Source organism: Gekko japonicus, unplaced genomic scaffold, assembly GCF_001447785.1.
Source record: "Gekko japonicus isolate JY-2015 unplaced genomic scaffold, Gekko_japonicus_V1.1 scaffold1818, whole genome shotgun sequence".
In the NCBI taxonomy this organism is placed as follows: Eukaryota; Metazoa; Chordata; class Lepidosauria; order Squamata; family Gekkonidae; genus Gekko; species Gekko japonicus.
Window position 1 is genome coordinate 53,791 of NW_015175414.1, and position 21,007 is coordinate 74,797.

At 39.1% G+C, this 21,007-nt stretch overlaps 1 protein-coding gene across 1 annotated transcript in view; it reads right to left on the reverse strand.

The window, feature by feature from the left end:
- Positions 1–21,007, reverse strand: part of PCNX1 (pecanex homolog 1 (Drosophila)) — a 116,296-nt gene that overhangs the window by 37,061 nt on the left and 58,228 nt on the right. The window contains exons 10-16 of the mRNA XM_015425764.1: positions 20,834–21,002; positions 11,169–11,259; positions 6,638–6,695; positions 5,646–5,863; positions 3,773–3,926; positions 2,486–2,518; positions 294–465 (exon numbers count right to left, since the gene is read on the reverse strand). Of these exons, the coding sequence (XP_015281250.1) occupies positions 294–465; positions 2,486–2,518; positions 3,773–3,926; positions 5,646–5,863; positions 6,638–6,695; positions 11,169–11,259; positions 20,834–21,002 (895 nt within the window). The remainder of the gene's footprint in view (positions 1–293; positions 466–2,485; positions 2,519–3,772; positions 3,927–5,645; positions 5,864–6,637; positions 6,696–11,168; positions 11,260–20,833; positions 21,003–21,007) is intronic.

Below are 21,007 nucleotides of genomic sequence, written 5' to 3' on the forward strand. Positions count from 1 at the left end.
CATCCTCTGAACTGTTTATACTGGGGCGCAACTCTGCTCACATGTGCCTGCCTAATATAGTAGTTAACCATATGAAGACACTTGCCTACACTCAACTCTTTCAGTCGCTTTCCTAAATATTCCACTGTGTGGACCTTGCATTTTCATCTGAGCTCCGTTACTGGATTGGAAAGACTGTTTAAGACTTTTCTTTATAGAAAATGAACTTAAACCATCCCCACTGTGATAAAATGAATAATCTTAAACAAAAAATACTACTAGATTAGGGCAAAATGTATGAAGAAGTTACTCACCTATAATCAAATCCCTTGCTGAAAGCAGCAAAATTGGATTAGTGAAAGCCATCCCATACAATCTGAACCTTGCCATAAAAGTGATCCTGCTGCCATAGTCCAACAGCCAAATGAGGCCACAGCATATACAGAAATAAACAGGCCTGCTATAGGCTATGATTCGGTTATGACCCTGAAAATACAAGATTGGTTAATCCAAGTTATGAATCATGAGTATTCTTTCCTCCTAAGGTAAATAGTGAAACTTCATCTTGCATGCCAGATCAAATGAAAATTACATGCTGACTTCTATTATGTTGTTCTAATATAAAAATCTTGCAAATCTATGGACACTAGACCTTGCTTTGAAAGCACTGTAGATTCTCATTAAACTGCAATTTCATAATTAGATAACACATGCTTCTAGCAAAGACCCAAGAGTTCCACTTCCGATACTTCAGCTAATGCACTGTGTAATTATCAGATTTCTTTGCAGCTTCCATTACATTACGGTGTACATATTTCTTTAAACTATGTGACCCAGTTTTATGCATTAAGCACAGAATATTATTTTAAATTCCATTGTTCGCAGTATTTTTGTATACTTTGCCTACATTCAATGTTTAACACTTCCATAATTTTTTGGTTACATTTGTTATTACTCAAGTAGTTACAATTAGTATAATGGAAACTGGGCCCCATTAGGAATTGCTGGGGGGACGAGGAGCGTGCATGTATACTTGGGCAGGCTTTGGACATCCTTCTACCCAAATCTCCCTCTTCAGTATACTGTAAAGTGTCAGGAGCTTGGACACGTTAACCCCACAACCCTCACAAATGAGTTACAAGTAACTAGAGAGAGACAATTCGAAAAAGTCCAGGTGTTCCCTGTTTTTAATGAGGTATTTTTTTCAATTTTTCTGATGAGAAAAAATAGAAAATTTGGGAGAATACTGAAAGAAACTCCTATGAGACATTTCTTCTTTTAGACTGAGTAAAATGCTACTTAAGGCAAATGGTTTCACACAAAATGTATAGCATGATAAAGTCTGAGGACTTGCAATTTTATTATAGAAAAAGATAAATTATACTTTAAATTACATAAATATGCTGCACTGTATAATTTTATACAACCTATATTATACAACCTGTATAATTTTATACTAACTGCCAACCTAGCAGTTCGAAAGCAAGAAATTGCAAGTAGATAAATAGGTACCACTTCGATGGGAAAGTAACAGCGTTCCGTGCGCCTTGGTGTTTAGTCATGCTGGCCACATGACCACGGAAACATCTTCGGACAGCGCTGGCTCTTCGGCTTTGAAACGGAGATGAGCACCGTAACCCTAGAGTCGGATTCGACTGGCTTTCGAGCAAGGGAACCTTTACCTTTACTTTATAATTTTATATACTAAGTTATAAGTGATGCATTTTATGTTGTTCAACCAGTAAAAAAAGTTTGATAGGAAAACTATGACAGGAAAGTATTGCATATGTTTCAATCCCACTCAGAAAATGTCACAATTTTTAGAAATTTTACATCTCTGCGTAATGATGCATTTCTTATACGAATAAAAGCATGTGCATTACAACTGTGTTAAATACAATAAGTGCCCCAGAGGAGCTCTTTTTCCTCATGTTTCCACAGTGCCAAGAATACCAGCAGAACTGTAGGCTTCCTAGAGGGGTGACATGATCGAGGTTTATAAGATTATGCATAGGATAGAGCATGTAGAGAAAGAAGTACTTTTCTTCCTTTCTCACAATATAAGAACTTGTGGGCACTCAATGAAATTGCTGAGCAGTTGGGTTAGAACAGATGAAAGGAAGTACTTCTTCACCCAAAGAGTGATTAACACATGGAATTCACTGCCACAGCAGGTGGTGGTGGCTACAAGCATGGATGGCTTCAAGAGGGAATTAGATAAACATATGGAGCAGAGGTCCATCAGTGACTATTAGCCACAAGGGATAGATAGGAACTCTTAGGCTGGAGCAAGTGATGCACTGTATTCTTGGTGCTTGGGGGGGGGCAACAGTGGGAGAGCTTCTAGTGTCCTGGCCCCACTGCTGGACCTCCCAATGGCACCTGGTATTTTTGGCCACTGTGTGACAGAGTGTTGGACTGGATGGGCCATTGGCTTGATCCAACATTGGCATCTCTTATGTTCTTATGTTCTTAGAATACTGAAATGTTATATTGTATAACTTACATGCCGAGGAGAAGAGGAATCTGGTTGGACGCTCTAGAAAGTTGACAGGAAAGACAGAAAGAAGAACATTACTTAAGGTTTAATAACTATGGAATACAGATCTCTTCAGGATAGATCCAAAGGATATCCGTGTACCCCAGGACAAATTCCCAGGTAATGTGATTTCATCAAGCTTTTCATACCCACAAAGAAAGCAGTCCCTAGCTTAGCATGTGTTGCCATAGGTGGAAGTGGAAACCTCATATCACACCAAAGTGCTAGGATACACAAATGAGACTTGGAATACAGGCAATGGAAATTCAAAGTGCTAGGATACACAAATGAGACTTGGAATACAGGCAATGGAAATTCTCTGAAGAAGTAAAAATCTAATAACTTATAAAAATGAGGCATAATCAAAACCATAAGCTCAGGTGGGCACAACCCCCCCAAAAAAACACCTGTTATAAAACATCTTAACTGATCTTTTAGTCTGCAAGCACTATTGGGCATCCCCAAGGCAAAATATACCAGCATGTCAAGGTGATAATTGAAGTCCTACTCCACCCCCAAACTGATTTAGTTTCAAATACCAAAAGGTGCCAAAGGAAGGATGATATCAATTTCTGATTAAGTCATCAACATTACATTAGTTTGTATGGCGAGATTTTTAAATTTCCCCATCCAGAATATACACTTTAGGTTTGCTTGCTGGTGATCTTTTTGTCTTCCATCAGGAAACTATGCCTATAGATACACAAATAGATACACAAAAATATAGGTCCACCCAAAATATAGACCCACCCAGAGTAACTACATGATGATGAATCAGTTCTGGTTGTTCTGCATTATTAATAAGTAAAAGTAACTGACTCTGGATATGTGCATTTTAATATTTAATATCTTGGAACACTTCAACAGCAGATTCTCACAAATCTAAGGAAAGCAAGTTTGTACCAAGAGTGTGGGGGGGGGGGGGGAGTCCAAGAATAATTCTTTATATGGAAGCAATCTTACATAGCTGATTAGATTTCAGTATATTACAGCAACAGGCAAAAACTTTTTGCAAATACATTATTACATTTAGATACAAGTCTCCACTTTTAGAGGGTGACTACTAAAACACAGCTGGTTATACAAGTCATAAAAAGAACGGGTTGTATACTACCACTATGCACAGCTATTGGTGAAATGGTCTGTCAGCGCAAGTACCTACAGCAAAAGACTTTTCTGCCATTGACTGCAAGGAGTGGTATGATACAACTAAGTGTATTAGCATACAAAACTGACACTGAGGACAGAAGTTACCTTGAGCAAGGAATACTGGCAGCTGGCAATTACCAAGCAAAATTGGAAGACCCAGATATCCTTGAAAAAGCCTTCTATGAGGAGCAGAGAACCCAAGAAAGCTACTTGGATAGCCAGAATAACTGCCAGAACATTTTCCAAGATCTCCCGATTCCTATGGAGAAACAAAAAAAGCATGTGGTATCGAGAAACCAAACAGATTTGTGATAGGAATAAAAAATGCAGGAATGTAAGAAAGCAAACACCAAAATTCCTATGCCATCAATATTCAAAGTTTGATGAACTTGCTGTTTACACAGCTTTCTTCAAGCACAGTTCTACCATGGTTCTGCAGCAATTCAAGGTGCTCAGCATATTTCAGAACCAGAGATGTAATGAAAATTGTCATCCAGTACAGCACCAAGATAGAAAACAGGGCTATTTTGGGGCAGGAACGCACAGGCACGGAGTTCCGGCTGGCTTCAGAGTTGGCCACGCCCACTACAGCTAAAACCTCTAATATGCTAATGAACTGTGCTGTTGGGGTGTGGCTAATATGCTAATGAGTTTCTGCTGTTGGGTGTGGCCTATTATGCTAATGAGTCCCTGCTGGGCTTTTTCTACAAAAAGAGCCCTGGAAAAATATATTTACCATCCTGCAAAATCTTAACTATAATATGTCACTAGAAGTGAGAAAAACTTTCCAGAAAAGGTCCGGAACACCAAATACGGTAGTTGCAGTTGTACATGATTAAGCAAGCAAAAACTTGATCTAAAGAGAAATATCCAAGGTTACCTGAGGAAGAGCCGAACAAAAAATGCTCAGACCCATCATACTAAAAGTGAGTACTAAAAGGATAGTTCAATTGCATTCTCTCATATTCTCATAAGGGCACACATAAAAGCCACGCACATTTAAAATTCAATCCACAATAATCACTAATTGAAATACATTTGTTTAAAATCGCACTGGTAACATGGATGAAAACAAGCTCAAAGAAACCTAATGTATTGATACTTGTCATAACTACCTGAAGAGTTTCACAAATCAGTCACAGCAATGAACATATACTAACATGATTTTGGCACCTTTATTCAGGTTCCTTTTAAAAAAACAAACAACCATCTCACATTTTCCCCAGCCCTTCAACTTTGTGATGTTCTGAATGGAACTAGCCAATAGGCTTCGGTTGGCATTAAATACCATTCTGGTGCTTTTAAAAGCTGGCTTCCAAATGCTATTTTCTAGTGAGTTGTTTGGGAAGCTTGATTTTTTTAAAACTGCTGCAATAGTGACTTGTATTTAAGTCAATGGGTTTGGCTCCAGATCCCATGAACTAAACACATTCATGGAAAGGGAGCTTTCCTGCCAACCATTTCCCCCAACAACTAACAAAAAAGTAGCTTTTGAGGGTCTCTCCACAGCATGATGCCACATGGCAACTATGGAAAGGCCTGCAGTAGAAGTATGAATTGGCCAGGGAAGCCTCCTCATTCTAGCAGAGCAGCTGTAGAACAAGCTGCACTTGCATAAAAGTGAGCAAAGATGATTTCACCCAATTCCTCTTCGTTGCTATAGATACTTCACCATCGTACTGCTGGATATATCACCCTGGACAGTCCCATAACCCCAGCAGTTGGGGGAAAGGGACACAATGGATTACTGGGGGAAGGTGGGAAATATCTACTTCCTTGAACTCATTCTATTGGTAGACCTTTGGATTGAGTCCAACTATAATCCATTCTAGTACCAAAACAAAGTTTTGCAGAACAGTGTTAATCTGCTTCCCTCTGAGTTCTACCTTAAATTGAGTTTTAATTTAAATCAGTTAATTACACTTGGCAGCTACCTTCTTGAACTGTGTTAGAATAATATGCACACATAAGATCTCACCTATCAAACAATGCCAAAAGAGTTAGCCTATCAAAATTGATACCAATCCAGATCTTCGGTAGGATCCAAAAGCGATAATAGTGTTTGACTTTTTTGGCTGCTTCCTCTGGAGGTTGCAAATGGTCATGCAGATCAGGGCTTAGATCAATGTCTTGATGTTCCAGGAGATCTGTATCTATGGTCAGCAACCTGTTCAGCCTGATCTGGGGAAGGGAAAGCTACAACAAAATCAATAGTAAGTTGCTTTATACTTTATTTCTGCATCCTAAAAATGATGGCTTTGAAATAAACTATCCCTCTGACCCCCTACCCTCTTACGGGGGGGGGGGGATGGGACGGGGACATACTGCTCTTGGTAAAAACACTCAAACAGCAGGTTTGAGCTTGCGTGTACAGATAAGATTTGTATTCACTGCAGTCACTCTTTCAAAAACTGGCTAGTTATTTCTACAAATCTAAATGCAGACCCTTTTCAGGGATCAAAGACAGTGCACAGATGGCACAGCAGAAAACCAGGCTCTGCGTAGAGAGACTCCATTTCCTCCAGAGCAACAGTTATTCTAGAGTATTTTAATTGATGAGGTGAACACTTATGAAGCTATAATATACATGACCTAAATCTGACAAAGGGAGTTTTGACTCTTGACAGCTTATATTCTGAAAATCTGGTTGGTCTCTAAGGTGCTGCTGGACTCAAACCATGACCTAAACCATGAAAATGAACAGTGAACAATCCAAACTATGCTTCAAGTAAGACTTGAGAAATCTTTTCCCATCTCTGAGGGTAGCAACATTGCTCTCACATCTAGCTATTTGAAGCACAGAAAATGCATGCAAAATGATCTCTGCATTCTCTAGCTGCTAAACAGCCGAATCAATGACTGAGTCTTGCATTCATATACATGGTATAATCACACTGTATCAATGCTTATAAAGTGATGTTTGACCATTTGCTTATAAAGAAATTGTGAGTGCAAAAAAACCAAACTTACTAAATCATGTGGATAAAAACGAACTGAGGTAGAACTTGATACATGAGAGTCCGTGTCACTGTAACAATAAAAGGAGGGCTTCAGTTTGATAGCAAAGTAACAATCCTATTTCTGGTATGAGAAATTATTCATTTTTTGTCATTTCTAGAATATTCATTACCCTATTTTGAAATAAGTTGCTAAAGAAAAAGCAGCATGGATTTAAGCAAAGGACAATTGTGTGTGAACATCCTAACAGTCACTCAAAACTGAAGCAGCAAGTAAAACAAAACACCTTTTGGGGTATTGTCTCCCCCTTCTTTCAAGGAACTGAATACTCAGAAGGTTAAAAACTGTCTTTATTACAATTATCCAGTAATGGGTGATGTTTGAGAAAACCTAACCTAGCCCAACAATTGACATTTTACACTTCCAAAAAAGTGTGCTGGCAATGATCAGTTATGAACATGGCAACTCTTCTTCCTCAGTTCTTAGCAGTTAGATGCTCTGAACATTCCATGTGCAGAAACTATGTTTCTGGTGATCTTAAATAACCATTTGACATGTCTTCCAAGATTCTTTTAATATATTTCTGATCTTAACAATTGACCATCTTGACTACTCACATCATAGCATATCTAACATGCAATTTCAGATTATAATGATTAACAACATTTTCCTTTATTTGCCTTGAACAGATTTATAATTTTCAGAAACATTTAAGCCATGAGAGAAGTCTGAGGGGCACAGACACATCTCCGTTTCAGAATCAGCTCCCTAGAAAGCCAAGATCCAGTTCTGTGAGTTTGTGTGTTTTTTGCCTGTCATACCTTTTCCCTGATGAGGTCTTGTCAGGAAGCATCTGTAGATTCTGCCTGTTTGTCTTCTGTTCTTGGAATTGCCTATTTGCAGCAGAATATTAGCCCTCATTTTCTTAGTCCTCATTACTTGTGATTTTTTTTAATACACCCTCTCTCTAGCAATAGGGATAGGAAGATATTTACAGTAGAATATTGGCCCTCTTTGCTTAGTCCTCATTCACTTTTTTTTTTACACATCCTCCCTCTGGCAATAGTGAAGGTTCAGGACCAAGGGGTAGGGGGACACATATCCAATTGTGGAATGGTTTAGAATTAGGGACAAGCCAGTTGCAACATGTACTCATTCACTGGGATTAATCAGCTAATGTGTATGCCTAGTACAAAATGGCTAATTCCATGTTTACAATGGCTTAGAACAAAAGGAATTATTGGAACCTGCACATTTGTGGGACCCTGACAGACAGTGCCATCTGAGTTAAACTGCGAGGGGAAAGATAATTTTGCCTAAAAACTTTATTTGGCTATTGCAAATAGCATTTCCCTCTGAGTTTGCTTTGTAATAACCATTTTATAATTTTGCTTAAAAGAACAACCATGTTAGTTCTCAATATTCAGACTGCACCCAAATTTTTAGCAGATTTTTACCAAATTTGTGCCCAGTATTGCTTAATGACTCACTTCCTTGCAAAGGACTCCATGGGCAAATTTGCTAGTGAATCAAAAACCTAGGTTGAGTGATGGGACTTCCTGTCGGCACGGCACGGCAACAGGCAGTCTTCAGATTGCTCCGAGACACCCAATTCATTTCCGCTTCTTATGAGGCCTCCCAGTACCCGGGAGACCCCTGCCAGATCTCCCAGAGAGAGATCTGGAGCAGGGAGCTTTGTTGTGGCCCCTCCTGTGACTGACAATGCGGGGGGGGGGGGGCGGTTTCTTGCGCCGAAGCAGGAGTGGTTTGTAAAGGGAAGCATGGCCTCCATGTTCCTCACAGCCGCCGCCTCCCGTTTTATCTATGTTTGCATTTGTATGGATTAAAATTACAGCAACAAAGCAATACAGAAGGAAATTTCAAATAAAAGAACTGTGAGTACATATATCTTCAAGTTTAAAGAAGGTTAGTAAAATACCCCGAATGTAAAGGTCCAAAATGGAAAAAGAAAGCAGCTAGAAGCTGAGAGGGAATGAGCTGAGTGTCAACTACCATTTTTTTTCCCCCGGGATAACAGTGGTTGTTCTCTTTGGAAAAGAACTATAGTGGATATAGAACGGGTCCGAAATTCCAACTGAATGATATCTAGTTACGAAACCTGAATGAACTTGTGTGAACAGAGTGATTAAAATGGCGTTTGCAAGGGGAACCAACATGGAGGATGAAACTGATGAAAATACTTTGGTGGGAGAACTGTCGGTAGAGCAATTTCTAAGGATCTTGAAGGAGGGAATACAAAAGGGTATTGAACAAGCGTTTGTAAGCTTACACAACCCTCAATTGGAGACAGAGAGTACTGAAAAATCAGAACAATGCGATCAGAGTTCTGAGGAGATTTCTGGGTGTCAGCAAGAAAAGGAAAGTATGGAGATGCCATATCTATTGAACCAAAGGCGAATTAAGAAGACGATTAAAGTGAGCTATTTGAAGAGGGAGGCAACAAAAAGAAAGGTACAAAGATTGTTTCTCAAAAAGGAGAAAAATTGGAAAAGGAAAAGACAAGAACGATTTGTTTGGAAGTCTAAAAAGGACAACATAGTATTGAGGTATGATTTTTCGAGAGCTATTGAGGGGAGATTGGAAATGAACTATCACTCCTGTAAGAGGAAAAAACACAGACATGTTGCTACGGAAAATGAGGCTCTAGATCCATAGAAGACAAATTAAAATATATGAAAAAAATGTTTATGTAATTTCTTTTTCTCCCTTTTTGAAAGTGTGTAAAATGGAATGAATTGACCTGATTAATGTGTTGTTAGTTTACAGATTATAGTGGGAAGTGTTAGTGGATATAAATTAAAGGGTGGTAGTAAAAAGGAGATAGCAGAGTGATAGAGGGTAATTAAGTTGTATGGAAGAGGGTTAAATTAATATTAATTAAATGTTGGAGTGGATAAACTAAGTCAGATCAAGATATATTTAAAGGGGAAAGGAAAAGGTAATAATGTTTATGTAACTTTTTTTTCTTTTTGAGAGTGTATAAATTGGAATGAATTGACCTGATTAATGTGTTGTTAGTTTACAGATTACAGTGGTAAGTGTGAGAGGTCATAAATTAAAGGGTGGTGGTAAAAAGGAGATAGCAGAGTTATAGAAGGTAATTAAGTGGTATGGAAGAGGGTTAAGTTAATATTAATTAAATGTTGGAGTGGATAATTAGGTATGTGATAGTAAATTTTGGGGATTGGTATGTATGTTGTATAGGAAAATGATTAAGCATAGTGATAAAATATATTAGAAATCAATGTATGGAAAACATTTAAGAAATTAGTGGAGAATATCTGATGTTATAGTATTTCCCTAAAGTAAAATTAATTAAAGATTTTATACTAATTTTGCTAAAGGACAACCCTGACTTGAATAGTTGGGAGGTAGACAATGAAAATATTGAAATAATAGTAAAAAATTAAATAAACATAAAATTAACATAATATAATATAAATTTTCAAAACCTATGACATGTTTATTATAGAAACATGAAATTTATTGGATACTGGAACAAGTAGGAATTTTTCCAGCATCTTGCTTTGAGAGAACAAGGTTGATTTTGAAGGATGGTTGGCTTAGTATTTATAGAGATTACAAATTCATAAATGATGAAGTTAAATCTTAAGAAATATTAATAATGGATGTATGTACTCAAAAATAACTTTATTTAGTCATTGATTAGAAGAAAAATGTAATTACGCTTGTTTGACTTGTTGCTGTTCAGAATATATTTGTAATATAGGGTGTTAACGGGATGGAATGTTGATATAAGATATGTTATAGGTATATGCATTATAGTAAAAACCCAATTAAAAATATATTTAAAAAAAGCAAACCTAGGTTGAGGCAAACAGCGTCAAACCCCAGGCATTAAAACCCAGTTCTTTCCCATGGCTTGAATTGTTTTTGGGAAGTACTCAAAGCTATGGAAAAAAAATCATTCCCAGCAAATTAAAATACAGGCATTGCCTAAATTTCACTCCTGTGTAAAGCCTCTAAGAGTTTGAAAAGAAGCGGGGGAGGGGGATACATGTTTTATTTTTGCCAGATAGCAAATTAAAGAAAGATTTAAAAACTGAAACAGAAATTGTCATGTTACAATAAACACAAAGGAAAATTATATTATTTTGATTTATAAATAGTATGCGGAGTCAACTTCATGCCAGCCAAGCCCCCCAGAAGAAACCCATGTTTCTAGATAAAACTTAAAAAACAACTACAAATCAAATAATAATTTCACCTATTACATACAAAAAAACCCTGCCTCGTAATATGTAAGGATAACAATACAGCCTGACCCTCAAGATTGCTCTAAGAAAGTACATGAAGTTCTTTGGACACTTGAAATATGCTATAAAACCCAAGCTTTATTTGACCAAAGAGGACCTAACTGTTCCTATATACCTCAAATCTCAATTTTATAGGTGATCCTAGGCTTTCACAAGAGTACACAGACACTTCAGAATATTTCAAAACTGTCTTTATAGCCAGCATTGTGGCATATAATACAAAGACTGGCTTTCAAAAAACACACCAGATATTAGATGTTCTTCTTGCAGCTGGCTCAAAATTCACAAGCGACATATCGCAGCCCCCTGCCTCGTAGAGTGTAGAACTGAACTTACCTATTAAAGAAAAATACAAAATAGATTTAAATAATGTTTCATCTTTGTGAAAAGGCTGCAGTAATAAGAACATGTACTCTTAATTCCTTTTACAGAATTCTCATCCACATGTAAGTTATTTTGTTTACATATAATTATAACTCAAGGGAAAAAATCTTTTGATGGTCTGAAGCAGTGTGTCCAAATTGGTCACAATCAAAAATACAGATTAGCACACACAGCCAAGCATTTTCCCACAGCATTACAAATGCACACACATTTCACTATCCTGTCCCTGGAATTTTCTTGAGCCTGGTCTTTGTACCTAGCTAAATCAACTCATTAACATTCTGTAAGACAGCCAGCATCACAATGCATTAAACCCAGGGGTCATTTCCTGCAGGAACGCACAGGAGCAGAGCTCCGGCAGGAAGGAGCTCAGGGGGCAGGCCCCATCCCCTGCTCCGAGCAGTCCTCAGTTGGGCCATGAGGAGCAAGAAGCAGCCAGGTAAGTTGCAGAGCCCTCCCCTGCCTTCAGGTACAAGCTCTCCCTCCTCTGTGAGAGCAGATCTGCATGTCCCCCCCCAGCTAGCAATCCAAAACAGTCCAGTGGCACCTTTAAGACCAAGTTTTATTTTAATCCCAAGTTTTATTCAGAGTCAAGCTCTCCCTCCTCTGTGAGGACAGATCTGCATGTCCCCCCCCCCAATAGCTAGCAATCCAAAACAGTCCAGTGGAGCATGAGCGGTTGGTGTTGCCTTCTGACATACTTCCGGTGATGACAGGGGGTGTGGCATATGCAAATAAGTTATGCTAATAAGTTATGCTAATGAGCTCCTGCCCCTCTTTTTCTACGAAATGACCCCTGATTAAACCTATTTATATTGCGGCAGTATTTATATTATTGTGTTGTTATCCCATGTCCAAAAGAGCATCAGAGCTGAAGAAGATCTAAACAGCCAAGGTACAGGGGTAACTTCCTTATACGGGAAGAATTTTAAAAGCTGGACATATCAGAAAAAACATGACCAAGAAAAGATATAGTAATTTATAAAATTAGCAATGGGGAGAATTTCCAATGCGCTACATCAAAACTTGGGATCACCCAACAAAACTGATTGGCAGGATGTTTAGAACAAATAAAGCAGGTACTTCATTTAATAATACATAACTGATATACAGAATTCATTGCCACATCACCATTAATGGCTGTTTTGATTTATTCAGAAGCACCTGTTTGGCTACTGTTGGAAACAGAATGCTGAATGGAATCATGGTCTGATACAGCTGGGCCAGAAAAAGGAAGGATGAAAAAACAGATGAGGTCAGATTCATAGTTTCTCCCATACATACCCTAACATGCCATGTGCACATGCTAAACACTTGTATGCACTGCTGTGTGTAAATTGCCAAGGCCTGTTCTACACTGGTATGTTATAAATTATATGAATTACAAGTGGGGACCCACAAGAAACTGCCCACCTTTGCTTCCTCCCACCCACAAGAAACTGCCCACCCACAAGAAACTGCCCACCTTTGCTTCCTCCCCTCTCCCCCTACTTCTCTCATACTCTTTCTCCCTCCCTCTTTCTCCCTCCTGCAATCCTTCTCTCTTTCTCTCTCTCTTCCACTCTGTGCCTGTCATTTCGTCTCTCTTTCTGGCCCCCACCCCATCACTTTCTCTTTCTGCCCATCACTCCCCCCGCACCCCCCCCATACAGCAGCAGTGGTGGTAGCGGTGGCTCTCCAGGAATCACAGTGGATCTCTCTACTACAAATATCAGTTCTCTTTACAGTTGCCAGCTCCAGGTTGGGAAATTCCTAGAGATTTGGGAGTACAGGTTCAGGGAGGGAAGCAACTTCAGCAGAGTATAATGCCACATACGCCACCCTCCAAAGGCATTTTCTCTAGGTGAACTGATCTCTGTCATTTGGAGAGCAGTTGTGATTTTGGGTGAGCTCCAGCCCCCACCTGGAGGTTGGCAACGACAGTTCCCCTGGAGGAAATGGCTGCTTTGGAGGAGGAAACCTATGCCACTATACCCTTCTGAGTCCCCTCCCCAGGCTCCACCCCCAAATCTCCAGGGATTTTCTAATCTGGAATTGCCAGCCCTATCTCCTTCCCGCCCAACAGCCAACCTACCTTTATCTGTTCTTCTGTCTTAAGCTTTCCCTCTCTCCCTCTCCCCAGCAGCCTCTGCCTAGGAAAACTGCAGCCCAGTTGTGTGGTGCCACAGTTCCCTGCCCCATTCTCTCCCTCTCAGGCATTCAGCAACCTACATTTTATCTGCCTCCCATTTTCAGCTATAGTTATTTACTTCATTTATACCCAACCATTCTCCACAGTGGAGACCAAAGTAGCAAACGTTTTTTTTCCTCTGCTCCTTTTTATCCACAAAATAACCCTGTAAGGTAGATTAGACTGAAAGTATGTGACTGGTCTAAAATCACCCAGTGAGCTTCTGCAACAAGATGGGGATTCGAACTTGGGTCTCCCAGGCCCTACTCTGAAGCTTTAACAGCTAGACCACACTGGCTTTCATAGGGTAGCTGCTGTTGAACAGTAGCAAGCAGCCAGGTCTAGCTGAGTCATGCAAGTCGAGTGGTATCAAAGTACTCAAACTGCCAGGCCTCAGGTAGCCAACCTCCAGGTGGGCCCTGGAGATCTGCCAGAACTACAACTGAACTCCAGACAACAGGGAACTGCCCCTCTGAAGAAAATGACTGGCATATCTGTCTGAGGCCTCTCCCCTCTCCAAACCCTACTCCCACCCCACCCCAAAATCTCTAGGAATCTCCCAAACTGGAGATGTCAACCCAAGGTCTGGCCCCAAGATGCCCTACCTCAGTGGACAAAATAGGCCTGGAAAGGGCTCTGCCTCCTTGCCCTTGTTTTTACTGACAGAAGCAAGCCTTGGAATGCTGTGATTGCCTAACAGCAACCACTGAGGGAATTCACTGATTAAAGCTACAGGTGTTCCTTTTATCATTTTCAGATTTTTTAAAACCTGTTCAGTGAATTTTTAAAAAAATTCACAGTTTTCTGCAGATCAAGGGCCCTTTTCAGGTTGGTAGAAAGATCTGTCTTACCCATTCACTGCTCCAGTCACCGGATTTAAGTATCCAAAGATATCCTGACTTTGCTATTAGAATATAAGATTTACATTGTCTCCCCCACAGTTCTAACTGTCTTCTTGAACAGAGAACAGAGGATTCATTTCAGAGAACGAAGTTTGCCAATTTCCCTGTATATACGACAACAAACAAAATTCTTGCTTTGATCACTGAATTACAAAAGTCACCCTGAGATTATCTGCATTAATATAAACTTTGTTTTGCTTCTCAGCTCATTATTCTGAATTAACACATTGGATTAACAGACATACATATCAGATTCTCAAGAAACACCACTTGCTTTGTTGACTCTGGCAAATTAGAATCAGATCCAGATAGCCTAAATTTTGAAAGCACCAGTTCTTATTTTCCTTTTAGGCCTTCAACATGTCACAAATGACCATCACAGCTATCAGCAGTACAGTAACTTTTGTGGGCTCATAACATTTGTGCTTATTTGCAAGGCTGACAGAGGCTCAAATGAAGAAATGACACTACGATTAAAGAATTTCAAGTTGTTGATGTTTGACTTGACAACCATAATTTCTGACCGACTGGTGAAGCAGAGCAGTGATTCTGGTTTGCAAACCTTTTTTTTTTTTTGCCATCAAGTCACAGCTGACTTACAGCAACCCTGTAGGGTTTTCAAGGCAAAAGACATTCAGAGGTAGTTTGCCATTGCCTGCCTCTGCATCACGACCCTGGTATTCCTTGGTGGTCTCCCATCCAAATACTAGCCAGGGCCAATGCTGCTTAGCTTCTGAGATATGATGAGATCAGGCTACCCAGGCCAGTGCAGTGAAGTAAGAGCAGAGGGAAAAAAATTAACCATAGTTTTAGCTAATTCCGATTTACCATACGGTGACAGGCAATACCACTGTGGTCAAGAGCACAATATAAATGCCCAGTGAAGCCCTTTTATTTCAATTACTGTGCTGCATAAATAGTCTGACTGGCATCAGTATGGTAATATTTCTTGATCTCCTTATGTCTGAATGTCTAGTTGCCTTTTCCTCTATGTTGTTGCCTTCCCTCACCAAGGAATGTCAAATATCATGCAACCATGGGCTCAAACTGGGGTCCATCTTTGTTTTTTTCGGGTATGTTTACTACTGTAAATTCCAGTTTAATATGATGTAGAATTTTTTTTTGGGGGGGGGGGAGAAAAACATCTCTATACCATGATTTAAGTTCTAAAATATGGTAAGCACAAACCATGGTTTGGGAACACATCTGTAATGAAAAAGAGCCACTGGATTTCTTTTGAGAACACAGTACAAATCAGAGTACCCATCCAAAGCTACAGTACACAATGGATAATCATATAATCCTTCACGCAAAAAATATAATTTGAAGGTTAAATATGCTTACAAATGCACAATTAGAATTGTGATTGACATGACTCTGGGGCATACATCCACTACGGTGTCTTGCAGACACATTTTTTCTTTCAAGTGTTATAACATGGTGAAGATAGCATAAACACATTTTGTATGAATTGGATCCTAAGTAACTGCAGAGCAAGTTTGCTGAAGAGATTTTAACTGCTTCCCCCTTTGTGCTGCAGCTTTTTATATCTTCTGAAAACCCACTCCTGAAGGAAAAAAGGGCTCCGCCATGAATACTGTGAGAAGCAGCAAGAAGGGCTGCCACCAGGAGACTGAATCAACAGAAGCCCCCCCCCCCCCCCCAATCGTAAGAAGTGTGAAGTAATGCCAGTTCTTCCTTCTGGCTTCAGCCCCTGTTCTTATATTATTACCATAAAATTATTAATGAACGTGGAACAAAACAACATTCCATGTGGGAAGCCTGGCTTTTCAGACATCCGACAAACTAAGACGTGTAACTTTTATGGAAACGAGGATTAAGATAAAGCAATGATCAATACCAACTTTAACACAAAGTCCTGTTACCTGCTGGAGGCAAAGTGTCAAAGACTTTATAAACCATCTTATTTATGTATATCCATTTAATTTCCGCTTGGGCCCTCTCCTCATGTTTGTCACAGCACTTTATAGCATACACAAAAGCCTAGTTTCTAAATTCCAGAATTACAAAGAGATATTTTAAAGGCAATTTAGGCAGCACTGGCTAAACCTTCTATGCAACTGTTTCTTTGCCTTGTCTATTTTTTAGTCCCTGTCAGTGTCCCTTGAAGCTTCTTGATCCTTGTACTTGCCACAATATACTGTAGTAGCCTGAATATACACTAATGAGTTTCTGTGGGTGCAAAACTGCATCAATACTTTTAACTGAAGAACATGGGGTCCCCACCCAGCACAGAATTTAGTAATGCATACACAGATAAGTATGACAGACATTGGACTTCTTCTTTTTTTGCCATGCTTCCTCCTCTAGGAAAGGAACAATGGCTGGACTATATGAAGGAAGCCAGAAGAAAGAGACACAAGAAAAAACTGAACTGGCAAACAAGATGACTTGAACAAGTTTGACACACTCACTAGAATAAGCAAAAGCCATGTAACACTGTCATGAATGAATATCAAACATGTCTACTTTGTCACAGGCACACACATTAAAAGCACAGCACATGGTCACACAGCACCAAAGTAGTACACGCAATGTTCACAATGTTTCTCCTGCACTTCTGGACATCTGTAATATGTGTGATGCAGTTTTGCTTTGCCCCTCAAACAACTAATGCTCAGTCACATCACATTTTATTACAAACATCCAGTGTATAGAACCACTAAGCCATACATTAAGCCATGAAATATCTAAAGACAGGAAACTATGATTAAAGAACATACACCTCCAGAATGAATCCAAACTTTACCCCAAAAAAACAATTTTTAATTAAGCCATACATTAAGCCATGAAATACCTAAAGACAGGAAACTATGATTAAGGAACATACACCTCCAGAATGAATGCAAACTTTACCCCAAAAAAACAATTTTTAAAAACAAGTTCACATTGTGATATTTCTACTACTTGAATTATTGAATGATTATTATTAATTTTTATTCATTCACCAAAACAGTGACCATTCCAACTAACAACATCAAGCTCCAAACTCCTGAGGGAATGTGATCCAAATTGAATTCAGATGTATAACCTGGTGATCAAATATATATGTAGGTTTCCAAAAAGGAAAAGTTATTTCTAGAATGCAATTGTAACCCATTAGCATTTATAGAAACATAATCAATACCATCAATACGACAACTAGAAATTCTGCCCCTGCATCTGCAGAAGCCATTTGGGGGGGAGGGGGGACAACAACTTGCTGATGAACAAGCAGAAATTGGTATTCCAAGCCCACACAACCCATGCCCTGCATGCAAGATCAGGAAATGAACTTCTCATTTCATTCATTTTATTTCCCATTTCATTCATGCTCTTCATCTCCTAGCAGTTGAAGTCAGTCCGTGGTTGCCTGAGGAGAGGCAATAACCCATTCTTTCCCCATATTTCAGCTCTCCTCACTCATCAGAAGGCAACCATGCTCTCCAAAGTGGCTACTGCAACCTAACTGTAACACTGGAAGAGACACGGAATGAAGAACAGCTTGCTCTGCCAAGTTTACAACATTAGAGCATATAACTCAGTTTAAAGGCAGTAGAGGCGGACACTGATTTTTCTTTTGTTTTGCTCTGGGTCATCTTAATCAGAGAACAGAATGGGAGACGAAAGAGAGGAAAGAGTCAGGTGAGTGTCTAACAATTAGCTATATGGGTCTAATTCCTGTCCTGACATAAAATATCCAGCCAGCCAAGAAGGAAAAGCAAAATTCCCTGAACGTTAACACCTTACATTTTAACGCTTTTAATCAGTGTTCAGCAGAAAGGCAGGCATGATTCCTGAGACGTAACTGTACTGGTGATGGTGGTAGGGTTTGGGGAGTTGCCTGTAGCTGAGACATTTGCCAGCCAGAAACAGGAAAATACAGCTTTAGCTGCAGAGTCTCTGCTTCCATACCAGCCTGTTTCAAACACTGATAAGGGAAGTAGCAGATTGAGGCATGATGCTAACTCAGAAAATCCCTAGCACAGCACTATGATTTTATGTGGTACCATTTGGGGCTAGTGAAGGAAACTTCTGGGTGAGGACTAGAGACAGTAGCTACATCCCAATGTTCATGGTTAGACTGGGACCACTACCACCCCAAATTAACAACAGAACTTTATTCTATAATATAGCAGCAGAACAGTTGATGATACCCCAACTGTACTACAAGCCTTCCTAATAGTTTTCCAGGTTTTTGTTTTTAAAATCAAGCTGGGTAACAAAACTAAGCATACACAAGGGACCTAAAAGTTCTCAATCTCCCCAAGCTCCTCCAGCTTCCCCTATGATGGATTTATTACTGCAGCACTGAGCCTAAAAAGGGGCAGGGGAAAGACAAAATGGAAAAGGTAATTTGTGCAGGAAGTTTGCACAGTGACCACTTCAGTGCCACCAGCATTGATCCTCCCCTGGTATACTTCAAGGCTACTCTGTATAGCATCTAGAGAATGTTACAATGCTTGAGTGCTCCCATGTCTTTTTTATAGCAGCAATATGGAAGAATGATTGAGCCTTAAAGCACATGAATACAGACCATACATATTTAGGTAGCATGGTAAATAAATGGGTCAAAAAATAACCCAAAGAGGTTTAAACTTAGACATGTGTTGAAGGAAAAAGTATCAGCAGACAAATGTATCAGTTATAGAATGTTTAAATGACTACAAAAAACAAATGTAAAAAGTCCAATAAATGTAGGAGCAATGCAATCCTAATTATGCTTATTCAGAAGTATATGTCACCAAATTCCGACTTACTCCTAAGAAAACTTGAACAGAATGAAGCTTTTGAAGATTAGCAAATTTTAAGCTACTCAGTACCACAATTAGTTCTTCCAAGGAGTTAGGGTGACTTATGTGGATGTCTTCAGCCACTGAATCCCCAAGGCAGCTGTGTTGCAGCAAGTTGCCTTCTTTTATGACTATACCCAACCACATGATGGCAACATTGAATTCCAGTATTTTATAATCATGAAATGGAAAGCAGGAAGAGGGTTGACAGTCTGGGAGATACACCTGGAATTTGCTGTAACCTAATATATGTGTAAAAAGCTTTAAAAAAGAGAGAGAACATAGTCCTAATTTCATGCGGATACTTGTGCAGGCAATAAGTGGACAACATTACTTTGTTGACTCACATGACCTAAAAAATCTCTAGCCAGCCCAATATTCCCACAATCTCTATAAAGTAATAATACTTCATGTTGCTTTCTTCAAATGATACTCATGCTTCTATTTATGATGTGCTTGTGAGTTATCGTGTGCATTAAAGAGAAAACTGCCAAGCAGTAGCTGTTTTCTTGCAGCCAAAATTATTAATTGGATTTTATATAAGACATCTGACAGTTCAGCAGTCATCAGATGGCACATTCTGTGCTTAGTACAAAATGTAGAACAATTCAACAAGTCATTCCTATGACAAATTCCAATTATGCATTAAATTGAAAACAAGTCTGCTTAAAAATTACTGACTACACTTACAGCATGGTTCTGTTTCAATAATTTAAGATTTCAGGGTGACAGAACACCAGCCCTAACATAGTTTGTCCATTTTAACATACTCTTCAAAATCCAAGCATTATCTTCTACTACAGAAAATTGAGTATCTACCAACATAGAAAAATTGTTTTCACCTTTTTATGCTGTGACAAGAACTGCAACACAGTAATTTATAATAGTACTTAATACTAAAATATAGGCACAGCCGTGTTTTCAAATACTATTGCCTACATTCTAGATAACAGTTTTGAAAACCAAATAATGCATCACTGCTTTAGTCATCTATAAAGCAGCATGCTCCAGAGGCCATTAAACTGGGGGAAGGAAGGAATTTTCAGGTTTGCATGCTCCTTCCCCATCTACTCATAATCAGTTCAGTAAGTAAAACCTTTTGCTCTTGTAGCGAATATTAGTTTGTCATTATATCTAAACCAGAAACTGTGGTTTCTGCTCTTTGGTCAAACCAACATTCCAAATTAGGTAATAACAACTTATGGTTTGTCATAAGAGCAGAAGTCTTTAAATGAGCAGCATGTCAGGAAGGAAGAACAAGAATCCCCCAAGCTTATAACCAAGCAAGATTTGACATTATGTGTAATGCATGCAAATATATGTTCAGGAGCATCTATATCTTTATAGTAGAATCTCCATTTAAAAACATTATCTAAATGTTATTTGATGTAGACTATTTTAAGGAACTTTAATGTGTCCAAAGTATACCCAAGATGGGATTAGAGAACTAATTCGGTATCTTCAAAACAGTGATTATACTTAGTACAATTATTAAATATGAGGTGTTACCAAAAAAAAAGGCTAGAAGCAACTTGTTAAAAGAGAACCACTCTCAAAATTACAAAATGAAGCTAAGACTAAATAAGTTACAGTGCATTATTACCCAGAAAACTGCTGCATAAATGCTTCAATTTCACCAAGGTTACATAACGCCTGCATACCAAGTTCATCGTGCAAACTGCTACCGTCTACAGCAGATGCATTGTCATGTGGTGCTTCTAAGTGGACACTCCCATTTCTCACCAACAAGGAGGCGCTAGCACTGAGCACTGCGGCCTGGGAATGGGGGCGGGACTGGACTTTGACTTGGGTTGTGGACTGCTGCCCCTGCTGAA